This window comes from Prinia subflava, chromosome 19, assembly GCF_021018805.1.
Source record: "Prinia subflava isolate CZ2003 ecotype Zambia chromosome 19, Cam_Psub_1.2, whole genome shotgun sequence".
NCBI classification, from domain to species: domain Eukaryota; kingdom Metazoa; phylum Chordata; class Aves; order Passeriformes; family Cisticolidae; genus Prinia; species Prinia subflava.
This window is the reverse complement of record NC_086265.1, coordinates 10,853,566-10,868,396: the sequence shown is the minus strand read 5'-3', so window position 1 is coordinate 10,868,396 and position 14,831 is coordinate 10,853,566. Positions and strand designations below refer to the sequence as shown.

The 14,831-nt window shown below is 44.1% G+C and overlaps 1 protein-coding gene across 4 annotated transcripts in view; it reads right to left on the bottom strand.

The window, feature by feature from the left end:
• Positions 1-5,064, bottom strand: part of SLC5A1 (solute carrier family 5 member 1) — a 31,008-nt gene extending 25,944 nt beyond the window's left edge. Inside the window, exons 1-4 of one of the 4 annotated variants that reach the window (XM_063416408.1) lie at positions 3,549-5,064; positions 3,259-3,328; positions 2,514-2,646; positions 941-1,113 (exon numbers count right to left, since the gene is read on the bottom strand). In XM_063416408.1, the coding sequence (XP_063272478.1) occupies positions 941-1,027 (87 nt within the window). In that variant the 5' untranslated portion in view covers positions 1,028-1,113; positions 2,514-2,646; positions 3,259-3,328; positions 3,549-5,064. Of the gene's footprint in view, positions 1-940; positions 2,476-2,513; positions 2,647-3,258; positions 3,329-3,548 lie in introns of those variants that run through there. The other 3 variants (XM_063416410.1, XM_063416411.1, XM_063416409.1) reach the window with 3 other exon arrangements.
• Between the last annotated feature and the right edge of the window lie 9,767 nt (positions 5,065-14,831).

Below are 14,831 nucleotides of genomic sequence, written 5' to 3'. Positions count from 1 at the left end.
TCCCCTTGCCCCGGGATCTCCTCTCTCCTCAGACCCCGGGATCTCCTCTCTCCCCTTGCCCCGGGATCTCCTCTCTCCTCAGACCCCGGGATCTCCTCTCTCCCCTTGCCCCGGGATCTCCTCTCTCCTCAGACCCCGGGATCTCCTCTCTCCTCAGACCCCGGGATCTCCTCTCTCCCCTTGCCCCGGGATCTCCTCTCTCCCCTTGCCCCGGGATCTCCTCTCTCCCCTTGCCCCGGGATCTCCTCTCCGCCCTGCTCCCGGTGTTTGTTTCCTGCGCTCCGGGCTCCCCCGGCAGCGCTGCGGGCTGGGGCAGGAGGCACCGCGGCCCCAGCCCCGGGCACAGAGGCGCTGCCAGGCGCTGCCCCGGAGCTGTTCCCGCTCTCACTCACGATGGCTCTGCACCCTGGGGCCGAGGAGCAGCCCCGGCGTGCTGCCCTCGGAGGGCACCGCAGCCCGGCCCGAGGTCCCGTCGCTGTCACCGTCCCGGTCCAGCGGCGGTGCTGCCGCTCCGCCACCGCACAGCGCTCCCCTCCTGTCCCACCCTGCAGCTCCCCCTCCCCACCGTCACCTCACAGCACCAATCCTCCCTGCAGCCCCGCTGCTCCCAAACCCCTCCTCTCGGGTCCTACTGTTTCAGGAGGGCCCTGGCTGATCTTTACCGACCGCATCTCTCGGCGCTGTCCCACACAGAGCCCATCACCGCCCCCTCCCCACTGCTCCCTGCATCCACCCAGAGGGACGGGCCCCGGCTCACCATCCCCTCAGTGGAAACTGCTGCCCACATTTTGCCCACCATGCACTTGTTAACTATTTCAATTAAGCATCAATATCATTACATAATTACACATTCTCACTTACTAAGCTATTTTGCCAAGACTCTATAATCTACCTACTCATTAAGTAAAACAAAATAAAACAAAATAAAATCCCAACCTACCCATAGTCCCACTGCCAGAACTATCAAAAAGTAGAGGACAATAACAGAGATGTCTGCAGCATTGTTGATCCTTATGTCAGATTCCATCCTGGCTGCTCCTCTGGCTTTCCTCTTCTTTCTCTCCTTATGTGCTTCTTGCAGAGTTCAGGTTAATGATAAACTGCTGTCATCACCTACGTCGTATATAATATATAACTTCAGATTCACTTGTCTCCAATGGGACACAAGTTGAAGCTGCTGCTTTTCCTTGGACAACTCTTTCCCAAAGAGTGCTGCTCTGTCACAGGTGCTGCAGGTTTCAGAGTTCAGTGTCCCTGCCAAAGGTGCTCGGGGTTTTAACATCCACGAGCAGATGTCTGAGGAGGAATGACACGGAAAGGAGTGGCTTGGCTGCAATAAACCAGCATATTTACCTCACTGGGGGTGAAGACTTTTTTTTTGTTTAAGTGGTTGTACCTGTAAATCTAGTCATGGAAGATGTAGTTCTTTTAGTTGATGATGGTAAGCAATTATCTGTGAGGAGTGACCTGGCACCAGGGGAAAACCCAGGAGTCCAGGATCTGGGACACCCTCTGTGTCATCTCAGCTCAGCAGCATTACTCAATGGAGAATCAGCCCTGTGTTTCTGGGAAGGAGAAAACTTGAATCTGCTTCCATCTCTCACATGGACAGAGGTAAAGATGCCTGTGAACACAGGACCTGGATCCAGGAGCTTACTGGGCTGGATTTCAGGCTGTTTAGACCATGCTGTTGGCTCTCTCTATTGGAGCTAATCAGCTTCACATTTGAGTAAGTTCAAAGTTCATCAGAGCTTGGGGCTGCTCTCCCTTTATTTGCTCCTCTGACTTCAGAATTAAGCTAAGCAAAGCAACTGCTCACAGAGATGTTGAACACACTGGTTACAGACAGATCCTCACAGCTCTGAGTAAGGAAGCTTCCCCAAATGATGCCTGTGAATCCTCTGTTTGAGCTAGAAGAGTCAGAGAAATCCAGGGTATTTAGAACAATATATCTGGGTGCCAGGCACATTTCTGGGCTCTGAGGGTACCTGAGAGTCCCATTCCCTGCCTGATATTAGGAAATCATTATTCATTTACAGCCTTTTGGGTGTAAAATGTGACCTTGGAGTTCCACTGAGCAGAACAAGCAGTGCAGGGCACGGGAAGCACAGCAGGCCTGACTGATCCTGCAGGGGTTATTTCCTCAGAGATGAAATCGAGGGCTGGCACTCTGCTCACTGCCAACGATTTTTCCCTAGGTAAACTACCCTGTGGTAATTGTGGCTAATAAAAAGCAACAAAGAACCTATAATACAATGGGATATACTTACAGGAATAAAATTTAAAAATCTCTCTGTTTGAGCAGCTATACTCTCAGAAAACAGTGCTACCCTTTGATAGGCATCTCTCCCAAACACCTTCTTCAGTTTGTTCTACAGGACTGTGAAATGTTAGCTTTAAATCCAACAGAGAAAAAAATTAACCCTGGAAGCTGCTGAGCATCCAAAATTCCCATTGGTTCTGACCTTCCCTGCTGTGTATTTCAGTGGAAAATAAAAGACTTATTTACTAACCTTAATTATCAGGAAACAGTTTGCCTAAGATAGGCTGCAGATGGCACTTCTTTACAGAGACTGACGCATATTCCTCCGGGTCCTTGCAAATAACAAAAAGTTTGGTTTCCATGAGTTCCATTTCTGTGTCAGTCTACAGAGGCAAGAAAAAGGAAAACATTAGTCAGGAACTGATCTGCTCTAATGTGCCCTGTGTTCTCACCCAGCCTCTGCAGAAGGGAGCTCAGAGGCTGAGCAATCGTGCAGCCTCTGTCCACAGCTCCTGGTGTGGCCACACCAACAAAATTCCAAGGTTGGAAACTAATGAAGAATCAGCGTCTAAAAAATACTGATCACACAACTCCTATCTTTATGTACAGTGGAAACAAACTTAATTGGTTTGTTTGTTTGTTTTGTCTTATTTCTGTGGGCCACAAACAGAAACCAAGCAGGAATCAGCATCATCTACAAGAGTGTCAGAAGGGGAGGCAGCCTTGTCAAGGCTCTGAATGTCTCATCTCCACATCCTCATATCTGCAGCCCAAAGAACACCTGGAAGCACTGCAGGTTGTTGGTGCACCCAGTGATTCACTGCATGAATTCAGAGCATACAAAAGGCCTCTGAAAGGTCAGGCAGGTTTTCAGATTGGAAAAAGGCTAAATCTTTCTTTGTGTTAAAGCTTTCAAAGATAAGCATGAGTAAATCTGACGTGATGAGTGAACACTGCGTCAGAGCACTGCAGTCAATTCTTTTCCTCACACTCACCTGGCAAGGTGCTTCAGTGGGTCTCTCATCAGCCTGGAGGATCTCTTCAGGCAGATTTAGTGTTCCAATACTAGACAAAGTCACAAATAATTTGATATATTGAGGGTATTTCTCTACTCTTGCCTGTGAGCCAGGGCAATTTATTGAAGTACGAGAGACTTTAACAGGAGTGAGAAAACCAAGTAGTTTAAGTAACATAACACAGAGCCTCTGATCCATGTCTACAGTGATTGCTCCCCTCTGGACAGGGCCTGGTGACAATTAGCTTATCATGAATTGTCTGTTCTTACCTGATGGACACAGCAGAGGATGGAGGAGAGAGCAATTAGCTACAGACCAGTGAGGAACTGGTTCAGATTCGCACCCCAGGCTGCTGATGGAGACCCAACAGGATAAATGCCATGGATGTGCATCCCCAGCTGAGCAGCCACAACTGCCTGATGGGCACGTGAGCTGTGCAGGAGCTGCAATTGCTGTGTTGTCCTCAGGAAATGAAACTGTAGCACAGAAAATTGGCGAGTTATTGGCCCTTAGCCAAGTCTCTTACAAACTTTTGTGTAGAAGTCTTCCTCCTGAGGATGAGAAATGATGAAGCAATGGTAAAACAAATAAACTACAAAGAGGAAGATGCATCAGCATGCAAAGTACCTCCCACGGAGGAACTCCTCCAGTCTCTTCCCTGGCGCTCCTCCACACCTCTTGATAAAGCAAGCAGATTTCTCTGGGGATGCTCTTCAGAAATGCTAACTTACACAGTATCCTTTGTACAAGCAATGAAAGACAAACACAGACAGAAATTTGCATTTATTTTATTTGCAGACGCCCACAGACCATGTTAGTAAATTCTCTACCCTCCTTTGACAGTTTCCTAGTCATGCAGTATCAACCTGGAAAAGAGTTCATATCTGCAAGTGGACAAAATATAAATTCAAAGGCTCTCACCACAGCTTTCCTAAATGGTTCTAATGATGGAGGGTGGCAGTTAGAGAATTGTTTAACACCTTTTTTTTGATGACAAAAGTCCTTTTTCTCTTTCTGCAATCTTGATTAAAACCTGGTTCTAATTAGAAGAATTAGTCAGAGAAGGATGACAAAAAATGTGGGAAACTAAAATGTGCAATCAATTGAAGAGGAATTACTGAAAAGAAAAAAGACTTGAAGTCCAGTAGTTATGATGTAGATAGAAGAAAAAAGAATCAGTAGGAATAGAGGTGCCTTCCTAAAAGGTTATCAGAAAGAAAGCAAGGTCATTCTATTCTTATTCACTGAGAGGATCAGATTAAGGAACATGAACAAAACCAAGTATTTATCAAGAGACAAAAGAGATAACAAAAATGAACACTTTCAAGACTAATTTTCTGATTAGTATCTCTACAGAGGAGAAATATCAGAGGACAAAAAATAGGTCTATATGCAGATAGATCAACAGCAATGAGGCAAGGAAATACATCCACTTCTACAGCAGCTGACTAAATGATCTCTGTGTGGTCACTGAGTACACCCAGCCCTGCAGGATCTCAGCATTGCCAATCTTATAAAAACAACAGGCCAAGACAGCAAATAATTTAATTTATTTTTGGTTTCTTAGTGTTTTATTAATGCTTATATTTAAGGAGGTTAATAGGGAAGGACTAATGGCAAGAGATGGGTTTGAAATTTCCACTGGGACTAATAAAGTTGAATAACAGATTAAAAATTATTCCCCAAAGCCAATGCAGGTTGTCACCAGATTTAGCCAACTGATGGCAGAGCAGATTAATCCCCATAAACAACTTCTCAACTGAGTAGCATTCTCATTAAAATAGAAGTATAAGTATTAGTATTATCATCTCATAAATAATAGACTAAATAGCACAGGACATTATTCATTATCCTCATTATATAATCCATTTTATTTTGTATATATTAGAGTCTTGTTAATCCTTCTTGGGATTTCCCCTTTCCCCTAAAACAATGTGTCCAGAAAAACATTTTTCAGAGATGGGTACAGGCTGGCCTGCCACTTCCACTATTGCTAAACCTAAATAACAGAGGGAATTATGCAAAGGAGCTGCATAATCAGCATCCCAACTCTCACAAGTGTTTTGAACACTCATGTTCCAGAAATGCTTTAGGGAAAACAATATCTCAGCTGCACAGAGTACAGGAGAGAAATGAGCAGGAGCTGAGCTGCTGATGCCCCTTCCACTGAAATAATTCTCCACTTTTCCAGGAGACCCCATGAAAGCCTGGTTGCCCTACTTGATTTTCTCAAAGCCAATGTAATTCCTCTTGAACCATAGACAGCCTCGGCCTCTGTGGGTATGTTTTGATTGCCCTACAGCAATAAACAGCAACAAATATATTACTATTTATTGTATCTGGCAGTTTCATTTGATTAAAGAAATCTAAGTGAAGAGAGGAAAAGACCATAATCTACTAATGTCATAGCCTAATATAAATGTTCAATTTGCTCCACAGGTCCCAGGGGCTCTTCAGTTAAAAGTTTGTAAAGTGTTTGGTTGAAAAATTAAATAGGGACAAAATCTTAACAATAGTGTACAAAATATAGATGAAGCTTCTTGAAAATGAGAGAAAACAGAAAATGTTGGAGAGAATCTGGGGAAATATTCTTTAAGGAATCTCTGGTTAGGATAAAAGTAAAAAATTTGCCTGCAAACAAATCCCTACTAGGGGGAAGGAAAAGCTAACAAATCAACAAAACACCCCCAACCAACAACAAAACAGATTATAACAGATTACTGTTGGAAAAAGAAGGGAGAGAAATGGCAATAATGAAGAGTGTGAAAAATATACTGACATCTGAAAACAAAAAATATCAATAAATTACCTGGTACATGTCTGCACATGTACCTCCCCCAAAATAAGTGTGATGCAATCTTCAATAAACTTTAAATGTTATTTTGCAGAAAGAAGAACATTTCTGAGAGGATTTATAGTTCATGGACCTCAGATATTGATCGTTTTCTCCATTGGATCTGTGTTATTTCTATTGAGGTGAGGATTTCCCCAGGTGTACCAGAGCATCAGGGCACGGTGAGAGATGATGACCCATTGGCGGGTGTGGATGTTCCCGGGATTTTGGCTGAGGCACAAGGTGGTTGCTTACAATTTTAGATGGATGTTTACTGACAGCAGAACATCAAAAACTCCTGAATGAACTCCATCAAAACACTTTACAGGTGCAGTGAGATCTATTTCCTCATGTTGTGATGTAAGGAGCTACACCGAGACAGACAAACTGATAATTAATATAATAATCTCTTTATGGGAAGGAAAGGCTTCAAAGTGTCCCCAGCTCTTGCAGAGGCAGCTCAGCTGTGGCACAGGAGCCCTGCAGCAGGCAGCTCGCTGATGTTCCAAAGCTCACGTTTAAACCGAGCCCTGCAGGTGCTCACAGCAGCGCAGCAGCCCAGGCCCATCAGCATTCCCAGAGCTGCAGGCACCTGTCCCTTTGTTGCCGGAGCACAGGGGCTGATTACGCCTAAGAATGCACCACTGAGGCACAAAGAGGGGAAGATTTAGGATCAGTGGCTTCAAAAGCCTTATCTCTGCTGTTATCTGAGAGCCCGCCTGACCGGCTGGGCCGGTATCCCCCAGACCGCTACAGAGCAGGGCAGGGAGGGACAGTGGGCCCAGTTGTGGATGTTCTCCACCAGAAGAAATGTTCTCCAGGGAGAAAACCTCCTGGAGCAGCTCTGTGCATTCCTGCCATCCCAGGATTACCATCAAGCAATGAAAAATTCAGCACTGTATCCTTTTTATTTTCTCTTCAGTGGTGCCGGGCTCTTGCTCCAAGATTTGCTACAAAATTATAATTTCTACCCAAACCAGTCATTACAGCAATATTTTAACCCATCCAATCCATGGCACAATCTACAGCTACAGCCTAGAATCACATTAACTATCATACACCAAACTACTCAGCTCAACAGTGTTAAATGGAAACAATGACACAGCCACGTATTGGATAATTATACCAATACCAAAGGAACAGAGAGAAATCCCTGCAATGCTTTTCCCTTTTCCCTTGCTCCCCATCCCCTCCAAAAAAACCCTCGTAAAAGTCATCCTGGTTTTATGGAGACTCCACAACTCCAGTTTACTTCTTTAAAGGCAGAGAAGGTTGCTATTAGCAATTAGGAGTGGGAAATCACTAAGAGCCTAATAAAGAACAGTTCTAGCAGCAAAACATAACAACTTCACCTATTTTTCAAGTAATCCTGCTGAAAGGAAAAGCTCCTTGGGCTTGGATAGCTCTGTTTAGCTGCCAGGGAGCCCAGGGCCCAGCAGGACCTGTGCTGGATGCACAGGACAGGTCAGAACTCCACCCAGTCTGTGCAGCAGCTGCGTTTGCTCTGTTCCCCGGACCCACAGGAATAATCCCTGCTTTTCCCCCATACACTGGCACAGCCCACTAAATCCACGTGTGGATCTATCAGAAACAAGGGCCGTGGAACAAAGCTTGTGGCAGCCTTGCTCCCAGCCCAGGGTGGGAGGTGAGCAGGGAGGGAGCTGGGCAGGACGATCAGCGCTGATGACAGGTTCTCTGTGCTGAGAGCACACAGAGCTGTGAAAAGCTGTGTACTTTCACAACCCCGAGGTGTGGGACTGGGGTGATTCAGATGCAGTTTCCTTGTGTAGTACACTATGTTTAAGAAGGGTGTGTAAAATTTGGAACAGATTTTTCAGCATCAATTAAGAAGTTTCATCTCATCAGGACATTGCTTATTGGAAACTGCGCTGAGGGCTGTAAGACTGACCTGAGCAGATCAGGGAGGACTGAAGCCACCCCAGGCAAGAATGGAGCTTCCAACACCATCCAGAGGGATCACGTGCACAGGGAATCCATCCCTCTGGGGTACAGGCTCACCCTCTGCTCTGAGAGAGCTGTCCCCGAAGTGCAAAAATCTCTTTAACTCCTCAAATGTCGGTGGTTCTCCCTTAAGCTCATGCAAAAGAAGAGTAAATGTTTAGGGAACATCATGCAAAGATCACAGATCGAATGGGAGATGCACATTCCAGAACACCCTGGGTGTAGCCCAGAGGGACAGTTAAGAGTTTGAGCTTCCATTTGTGCTCATAGATAAAATTTGATTTCAATACTTTAGAGAACAAGCAAATCTCACATTAATTTAAAAAAATAATTTGATGACAACACCAGTGAGGCCCTTTCAGTTGTCAGAGGAATAGCATGAGTGTTTGCTGAAAAATAGTAACTTATATCTGTAACTTGTTGGAATTTTTTCTACATCCTGAAACATTTATTTTTACAATATATTGCCACGTTGACAAATTTGAGGAAATTTCCCATGTATGAGTACTAGGAGTTTCTATAAGAAAGCTGAGTATCCAAATAGGAAACACATAAAAAGCTACTTTTACATGTTCACAGATTAGAAATTACCTCACTTAACTGAAATAGTACTTCAATTGTACTTTCTCCAAGGAGATCACAAGGGGTAGAAAATAATAATCATTGTTGTACAATCACAGGACACCCAAGTGATTTAGAGTGGCTATTATTTTACTACTTGTTAATGATTCCTTAAGAGTCCAGAACAACTGGCAGCAAGAGAAAGGAGACTCATTTTACCATGTGAGACTTTTCATCACCATCAGATGCTTCAGTGAATCCAAAAGGCCCCAGACCATGTCAGAGCCAAGGTGACCTCTGTGAGCAGATCACTGTTAAATAACATCCACCAAGACAAACTGCTTCAACACTTTGGGGACAGGAGGGGACACCTTCCCTGCCAGAGGTACGAGCAGTAAAGGTAATTCCTACAGCTGCACAAAGGAAGCCTGCTACCAATATCTGTGCATCCATGACAATGGGCCAAGAAATTCCCACGTGGCTGGGGTCACCTCCCAGATTGTGGGGCAGATTTTAGGTCCCAAAGTGCCTGATTGCAGTGCAGGCCCAGGTTTCAAGGCTTCCCTCTCACTGCTTAGTCCCTGCTCCATGCTGGCTGCTGCTCTGCCAAATAAGCACTGGAGTCCCCACCAATAACAGAAATAAGCACTGGAGTCCCCACCAATAACAGAAATAAGCACTGGAGTCCCCACCAATAACTCTCCCAGTCTCAGGATGGTTTTTGCCACAGCTACTGCGGCACTTTTTTTGCCACTGTGGGAGGTCAAAAATGGTACAGTGTCCAGGCACTCATGAAGATCAAGTGTCCTTGCAGGAGCTCAGTGCATTTCCTGACACTGAACTTGGAAAAAAGCTCCTATCAAAGAACAAACTTCTCCACAAACTCCTGCGTTATACAATTGTCCCGATTTCCTGCTTTGCAGAGGAAAACACACGGATATCAGGACACAGAGCATCTGAGGACATCCTTCTGCACACTGTGCTAACAGCAAGCACACACTGCAGTGCAATGTCTGTGCAGAGCACAGCGAGCAGCCAGGACAGGGAGCCCTGCTGTGCTCCTGTGTCCCACCCCAGGCTTTTTGTCACCAGGGTGATCCTGCTAACCTGGGCACAGCTCAGGGAAGGGTCACTGAGAGGGAAGTGCCTGCAGCACGTGGGATATGAGGAGAGGCTGAGGGTCTGAGTGTGTCTAGCCTCAAGATGAGAAGGTTTGGGAGGGGATTTCTGTCATAATCAAACTTTTAAAGGCTAATTACACGTAAGATAAAGACACTTCTTAGAGGTAACAGTGCAAGGGCGAGAAGCAATGGTCACAGACTGGGGCAGGAGAAATCACGAGTGGATACAGAAGAGAAAAAATTCAGTCTAAGTGCTCAAGTCCTGAAACAGGTGGTCTAGAAAGACAGAAATGTCTGTAATAGAGGTTTTCAAAACCTCCTCAAACAAGGAAGGCCCTGAGCAATTGATGCAGGTTTGAAGGTAGCCTTGCCCTTCATGTTCTCTGGAGGCCCACTTCAGACTAAATTATGTTATCTGGAGATCCCTGACACATTTCCTTTCCTTTAAGTCTACCCTACTGTACAAGGCTGTTTGACAAGCTCATCTCTGCTCTCAGGTCTGCAATCACAGGCTCACAAATCAGAGATTGGACACACACTCACAGTTGACATAGTCAGTAGTGTCATATACTCATTTTTTTACTAATCACTCACTGCCAAATCCTTGGGGCTGCTATCAGGCAAAGTCCCATCAGACCCTGGAGAACGCAGAGTGCCCCAGAGCCACACTCCATTGTGACTAATCTGGGCAGAAACTGCGTGTGAGCTGAACTGAAACCACAGCGGGGCTGTGGGGGCAAAGTCTGGCAGCTCCTAATCTCCATTTGTTCAGCCCATGCACAGATCTCTCCAGAGCTGCAGGACAGGTGCCCAAATAACTTCTGGGCAAAGCTGGCAATGGACTTCATCAAGTGACTGTAACTGATTTATTACACTAAATTGTTGATGGGTGACTTGCAGACACATCCCAGTGATTCATGAGCCTTACCCCATTACAGTAAATTCAGCACTTTTTTCAGACAGCAATGTTAGTTCTGCTCTCAAATACAGAAATGATGGCTCAAAGTTGGTGGAATGGCTGAGAATAAAGTGCAGGAATGACTCTGAGTTCACTCTGGCTTCTTGATCCCAAAGCTGAACACACATGAGTGCAAGGTGGCAGCCTTGGTGGATCCTTTGGGATCCTGACTGTGCTCCTGGACAGCACTTGGGAGTGGCAAGTAACAGCTTAGACCAGGTAAAAATTGAGCTACATGCACTTTACTCCTCTTTTTTTGCTAGAAATATTTCCTGGAACACAAGTACAGTGGAATTTTGGCACAGAACACCTGTGTAGCTGCAGCAGAGTCTTTACACAAGAGATTTCTAAGTGCTTTGCAGTATTAGGATGAAAAAAAATGAATGAATCCAATTTAATTCCTAAAAAGAGAAGGATGAAAAGGAAAAATACAGCTTCTAGATTTTAAGAACAAATTGAGAAGGACCAAAACAAGCAAAATATTTAAAAATGCTATCTATAAGCACAATTCAGGTTAAACCCATTCTGAGATAGTTCATTATAGCAGAATACACATCCTAAATCCAGAGAAGTAAAAATTAAAATTACTACAATATTAAATCTGAAACCAATACAAAACACTTCACTTTTCCTTTCCCACTCCTAATTTTTATTTTCATATTCTGAATAGACCTGTTGGAAAATGCAGGCCTGATCTTTCCCTGCTTAGCAAAGACTCGTCCTTGATGTGATGGATAAAGGGATACACAGGTGCTCAGTGAACACAAGGGAGGGAAACATACCCAGTCCTGCACTCTCCTCCCTCTGGCTGTACTTGGAGCTCAGTGAATTGCAATTCCTCATTTCCCTCCTCATTCCCAGTTATGTCACATCCATTAGCTGGAGACTGCAAGGCTGTTCCATGGAGGTTTCATGGCACTAATGGGGAAAGTAGATGTTAATAGCTAAAATTTTGTTTTTATGAATTATGTTCCTAGGGCTTAATGGCTTATGTTTCCTTGGCAACAAACACATTATGTGCTTTTTAATAAGGTTTGTACATGAGCTTTGTACAGGACCATGCCAGAGATCTCTGCTGATAAGGTTTCTAAAACATTATGAATTCGGAAGAGTGGATCTACCCTTTGACAAAGCAAGGACCACACTGGCACAAGAGCAAGAGCCTTCCCTAATCTTTATAAAGGTGCTCCAATTGCAGGTTCCTGCTTTCATTACTCAAGTCCTTATTCATGCAAAGACCATCTTCACTTTTTTACATCAGCAAATTTCATCAACTCCTTGGTTATCCACTTAAATATTCTACAATAAAAAAATGAAGGAAAAAAAAAAGGGGGAAAAAAAAAGCAGAATGATATACCAGGAATTAAATTTGTCCAGTAAAGCTGCACTGGGGTTTATCCTGAAGAAACCTGGGAGAAAAAACAAGCTATTTATTTTATTTCATGTTTTTCTACAGAACAACTTGTTACAGGAGATAGGCTGCAGTCTGTTACAGAACTTTAACGTGCTCTGTGATCCACAAGAGCGTATCCCACACCCACAGAAAGGAAATCCTAAACTGCACAAACTGTGCTGGTGAAAAACCAGACTTGTGGTGAATTTGCCCAGGCACAGCCAACTCCTGTGGCTGAAGTCAGCAGAGATCCTCACTGTGCCCCTCTAGAGCATTTAACATTTAACTCCTAACACTTCATTGCACTACAAATATAAAAGCTCCATGTACAGTCTGGAAAGGTTTAGTGACAGGAGATGAGACCTTTTTTGGTAACATAAAGTAACACACTCAACACCATGTAAATCTTGGCTGGCTCCAACCTTCCCAACCCTTTGAAAACAAAGGTAAAAGGGATGGAACATTGAACCTCTAACACAAAGTAGCAGGTAATTAGCTCATCTGTATTCCTAGATTGTCATTCACATAGTAGCTAAAGCAAGTAGTAAAGAGTACAGACATGTGATCCATAAGCACCTGAAAACATTTACTAACCAGTAATCCATGCAGTGCTCAGAGTTAAGGGAGGCTGACATCCACTGGCATCAGGACCAGAAACAAGAGGAAAGTTACAATCAGTGCTCATCTGTTTGGCTTATTTATTAAAGCAATCAGAAACTAAGGAAGAAACAATTCCAAACATGGAAAAAGAGTGTTCTATTGTTGCATCTGAACCAAGAAACACAACAAAAGGATTATTAAACACGTGGAAACAAGATCGAATAGATAGGGAGGAAAAAAGAAGGTGGAAGGAACACCAAAATTCACAATGTAACAATTAGTATGAGAGACATCCTGCAAATCAGACTAACAGAATTGATATTAATAGATAAGGTGTGCACTGAACCAGTACAGGTGGCACAGGGAGGGAAAGAAGACAGCAGAACTGTTACACCAGGCAAGCTGCTGTAGGCAGAGAGCCCTGGCTTGTTTCTCTCCCACTGGGCTTGGTCAGTGTGATCAGGACTCCTCAACTGCTTCTGCACCAGGCTGAGCATCACTGACCATTCAGAATGTTAAAACAAAACTGCTCCCCCAGATGGAATAGAATGAGATTGAAAACCAGCCTTGACACCACAGAGCAGAGCATCCCCAGCCTGTGCCAGCCCTGCCAGAGCTCCAGAGGCACTTGGAGAACACGCTCAGGCACGGGGTGGAATTCTTGGGGTGTCCTGTGCAGGGCCAGGACTTTGAATCAATGATCCTTATGGGTCCATTCCAGCTCAGGATGTTCTAGAATCACAAAAGTGTAGAGAAGACAACACCTAGGAATCTTGCAGACAGGTCCAGCAGCCACAGTTTCACCTGTGAGTGTTGCTGACATCATTTAACCACTGGGAACAAATCACTGTTCCCAGCTGAACAAAGCATCCAAGGCACAGCAGCTTTGTGCTTCAGGACAGAATTGCTCCCTGCCCCATCAATGACACAAAGGATGAGGCAGTCACGAACCACCAGCTGCAATGCCATTCTCCAGGAACTGAAAAGAAAATTGATTTCCATGACTCAACTGCTCAAATCAATACTCACCCTCCCCTGCCTCCTGTGCACACAGACACTTTTCTGCCTTTAAAATAAACAAGATTATCTCCAAAGTTAAGGAGCATTTCTGTGCTTAATGTGGTATAAATACCTTTTTCAGGGGAAAACATTTTCTGCCTATTACTTTATCCAATGAAAAATTTGTCACCAGTTCTTGTGAATCTGTTCACTGACAACCAGGCTGTGACAATTTTGCTTTCATGCTCTTCACCTGCTGGAACTGGTTCTGAAACTTTGTGGCAATTTATGATTTGAATCATGTTCATCAACACAACATCCCAACATCTCTGTGTTTGCAGTCCTACATGAAGCACACAGAAAACACCATTTCCCTGAGGTACGGCACTGTCCAAATTTATGACATCAGGAAAGAGGCAATTAAGGCCACTCTAAATAGAGTCTTAATGAAAAATAAGAATTGACAATTGGCTAAGTACTAAATTATTAATAACTTCTTGAGTTTGAAGCAGCAAGAGCAAATGCATCTATTAACAAGGAGAGTAAGAAGCTTCATCTCAGTTCACAGGTAGTAAAAAGAAATCCAAGCCCCCTGAGCAGAGGTGCAGGTGTGAGTTAGAGCCTGCTGAGGTATGTGAGCAATAAAGATACTGACAGCCAAAATGCTCCGAGGATGAAAGCACAGACATCAGCACTGGAATGTGCTCCTGCATGGGCACCAAGGGAAGAGCTCTGCTTCTGCCTTTATTGGCATGTATGACATGCTGGGTGGACAGCCTGCCTTTGTTTGGGGGGTCTTTTTGTGGGTTTTTATTGCGTGTTTTTTGTTTTTGGGTTTTTTTTTGTTTTGTTTTGGTTTTTGTTTTGGTTTTGATTTTGTTTTTTGGGGTTTTTAGTGTTTGTTTGTTTGGTTGGTTTTTTTGTGGTTTTTTGTGTTTTGTTTTTTTTTTTTTTTTATCCAATGAAATCCTCTTTATTAAATCACTACCAGTGGTAGCTTCAGATATTGTTGCTCCTCCACATGAAGCAGCAACACAAGGAAAACAGTAACTGCCTAAAGTTTTTCTTCTGGGTTCCATGTGATTTTTCAAACTGCACATCCAGTTCAATTAATCCTACTCAAAG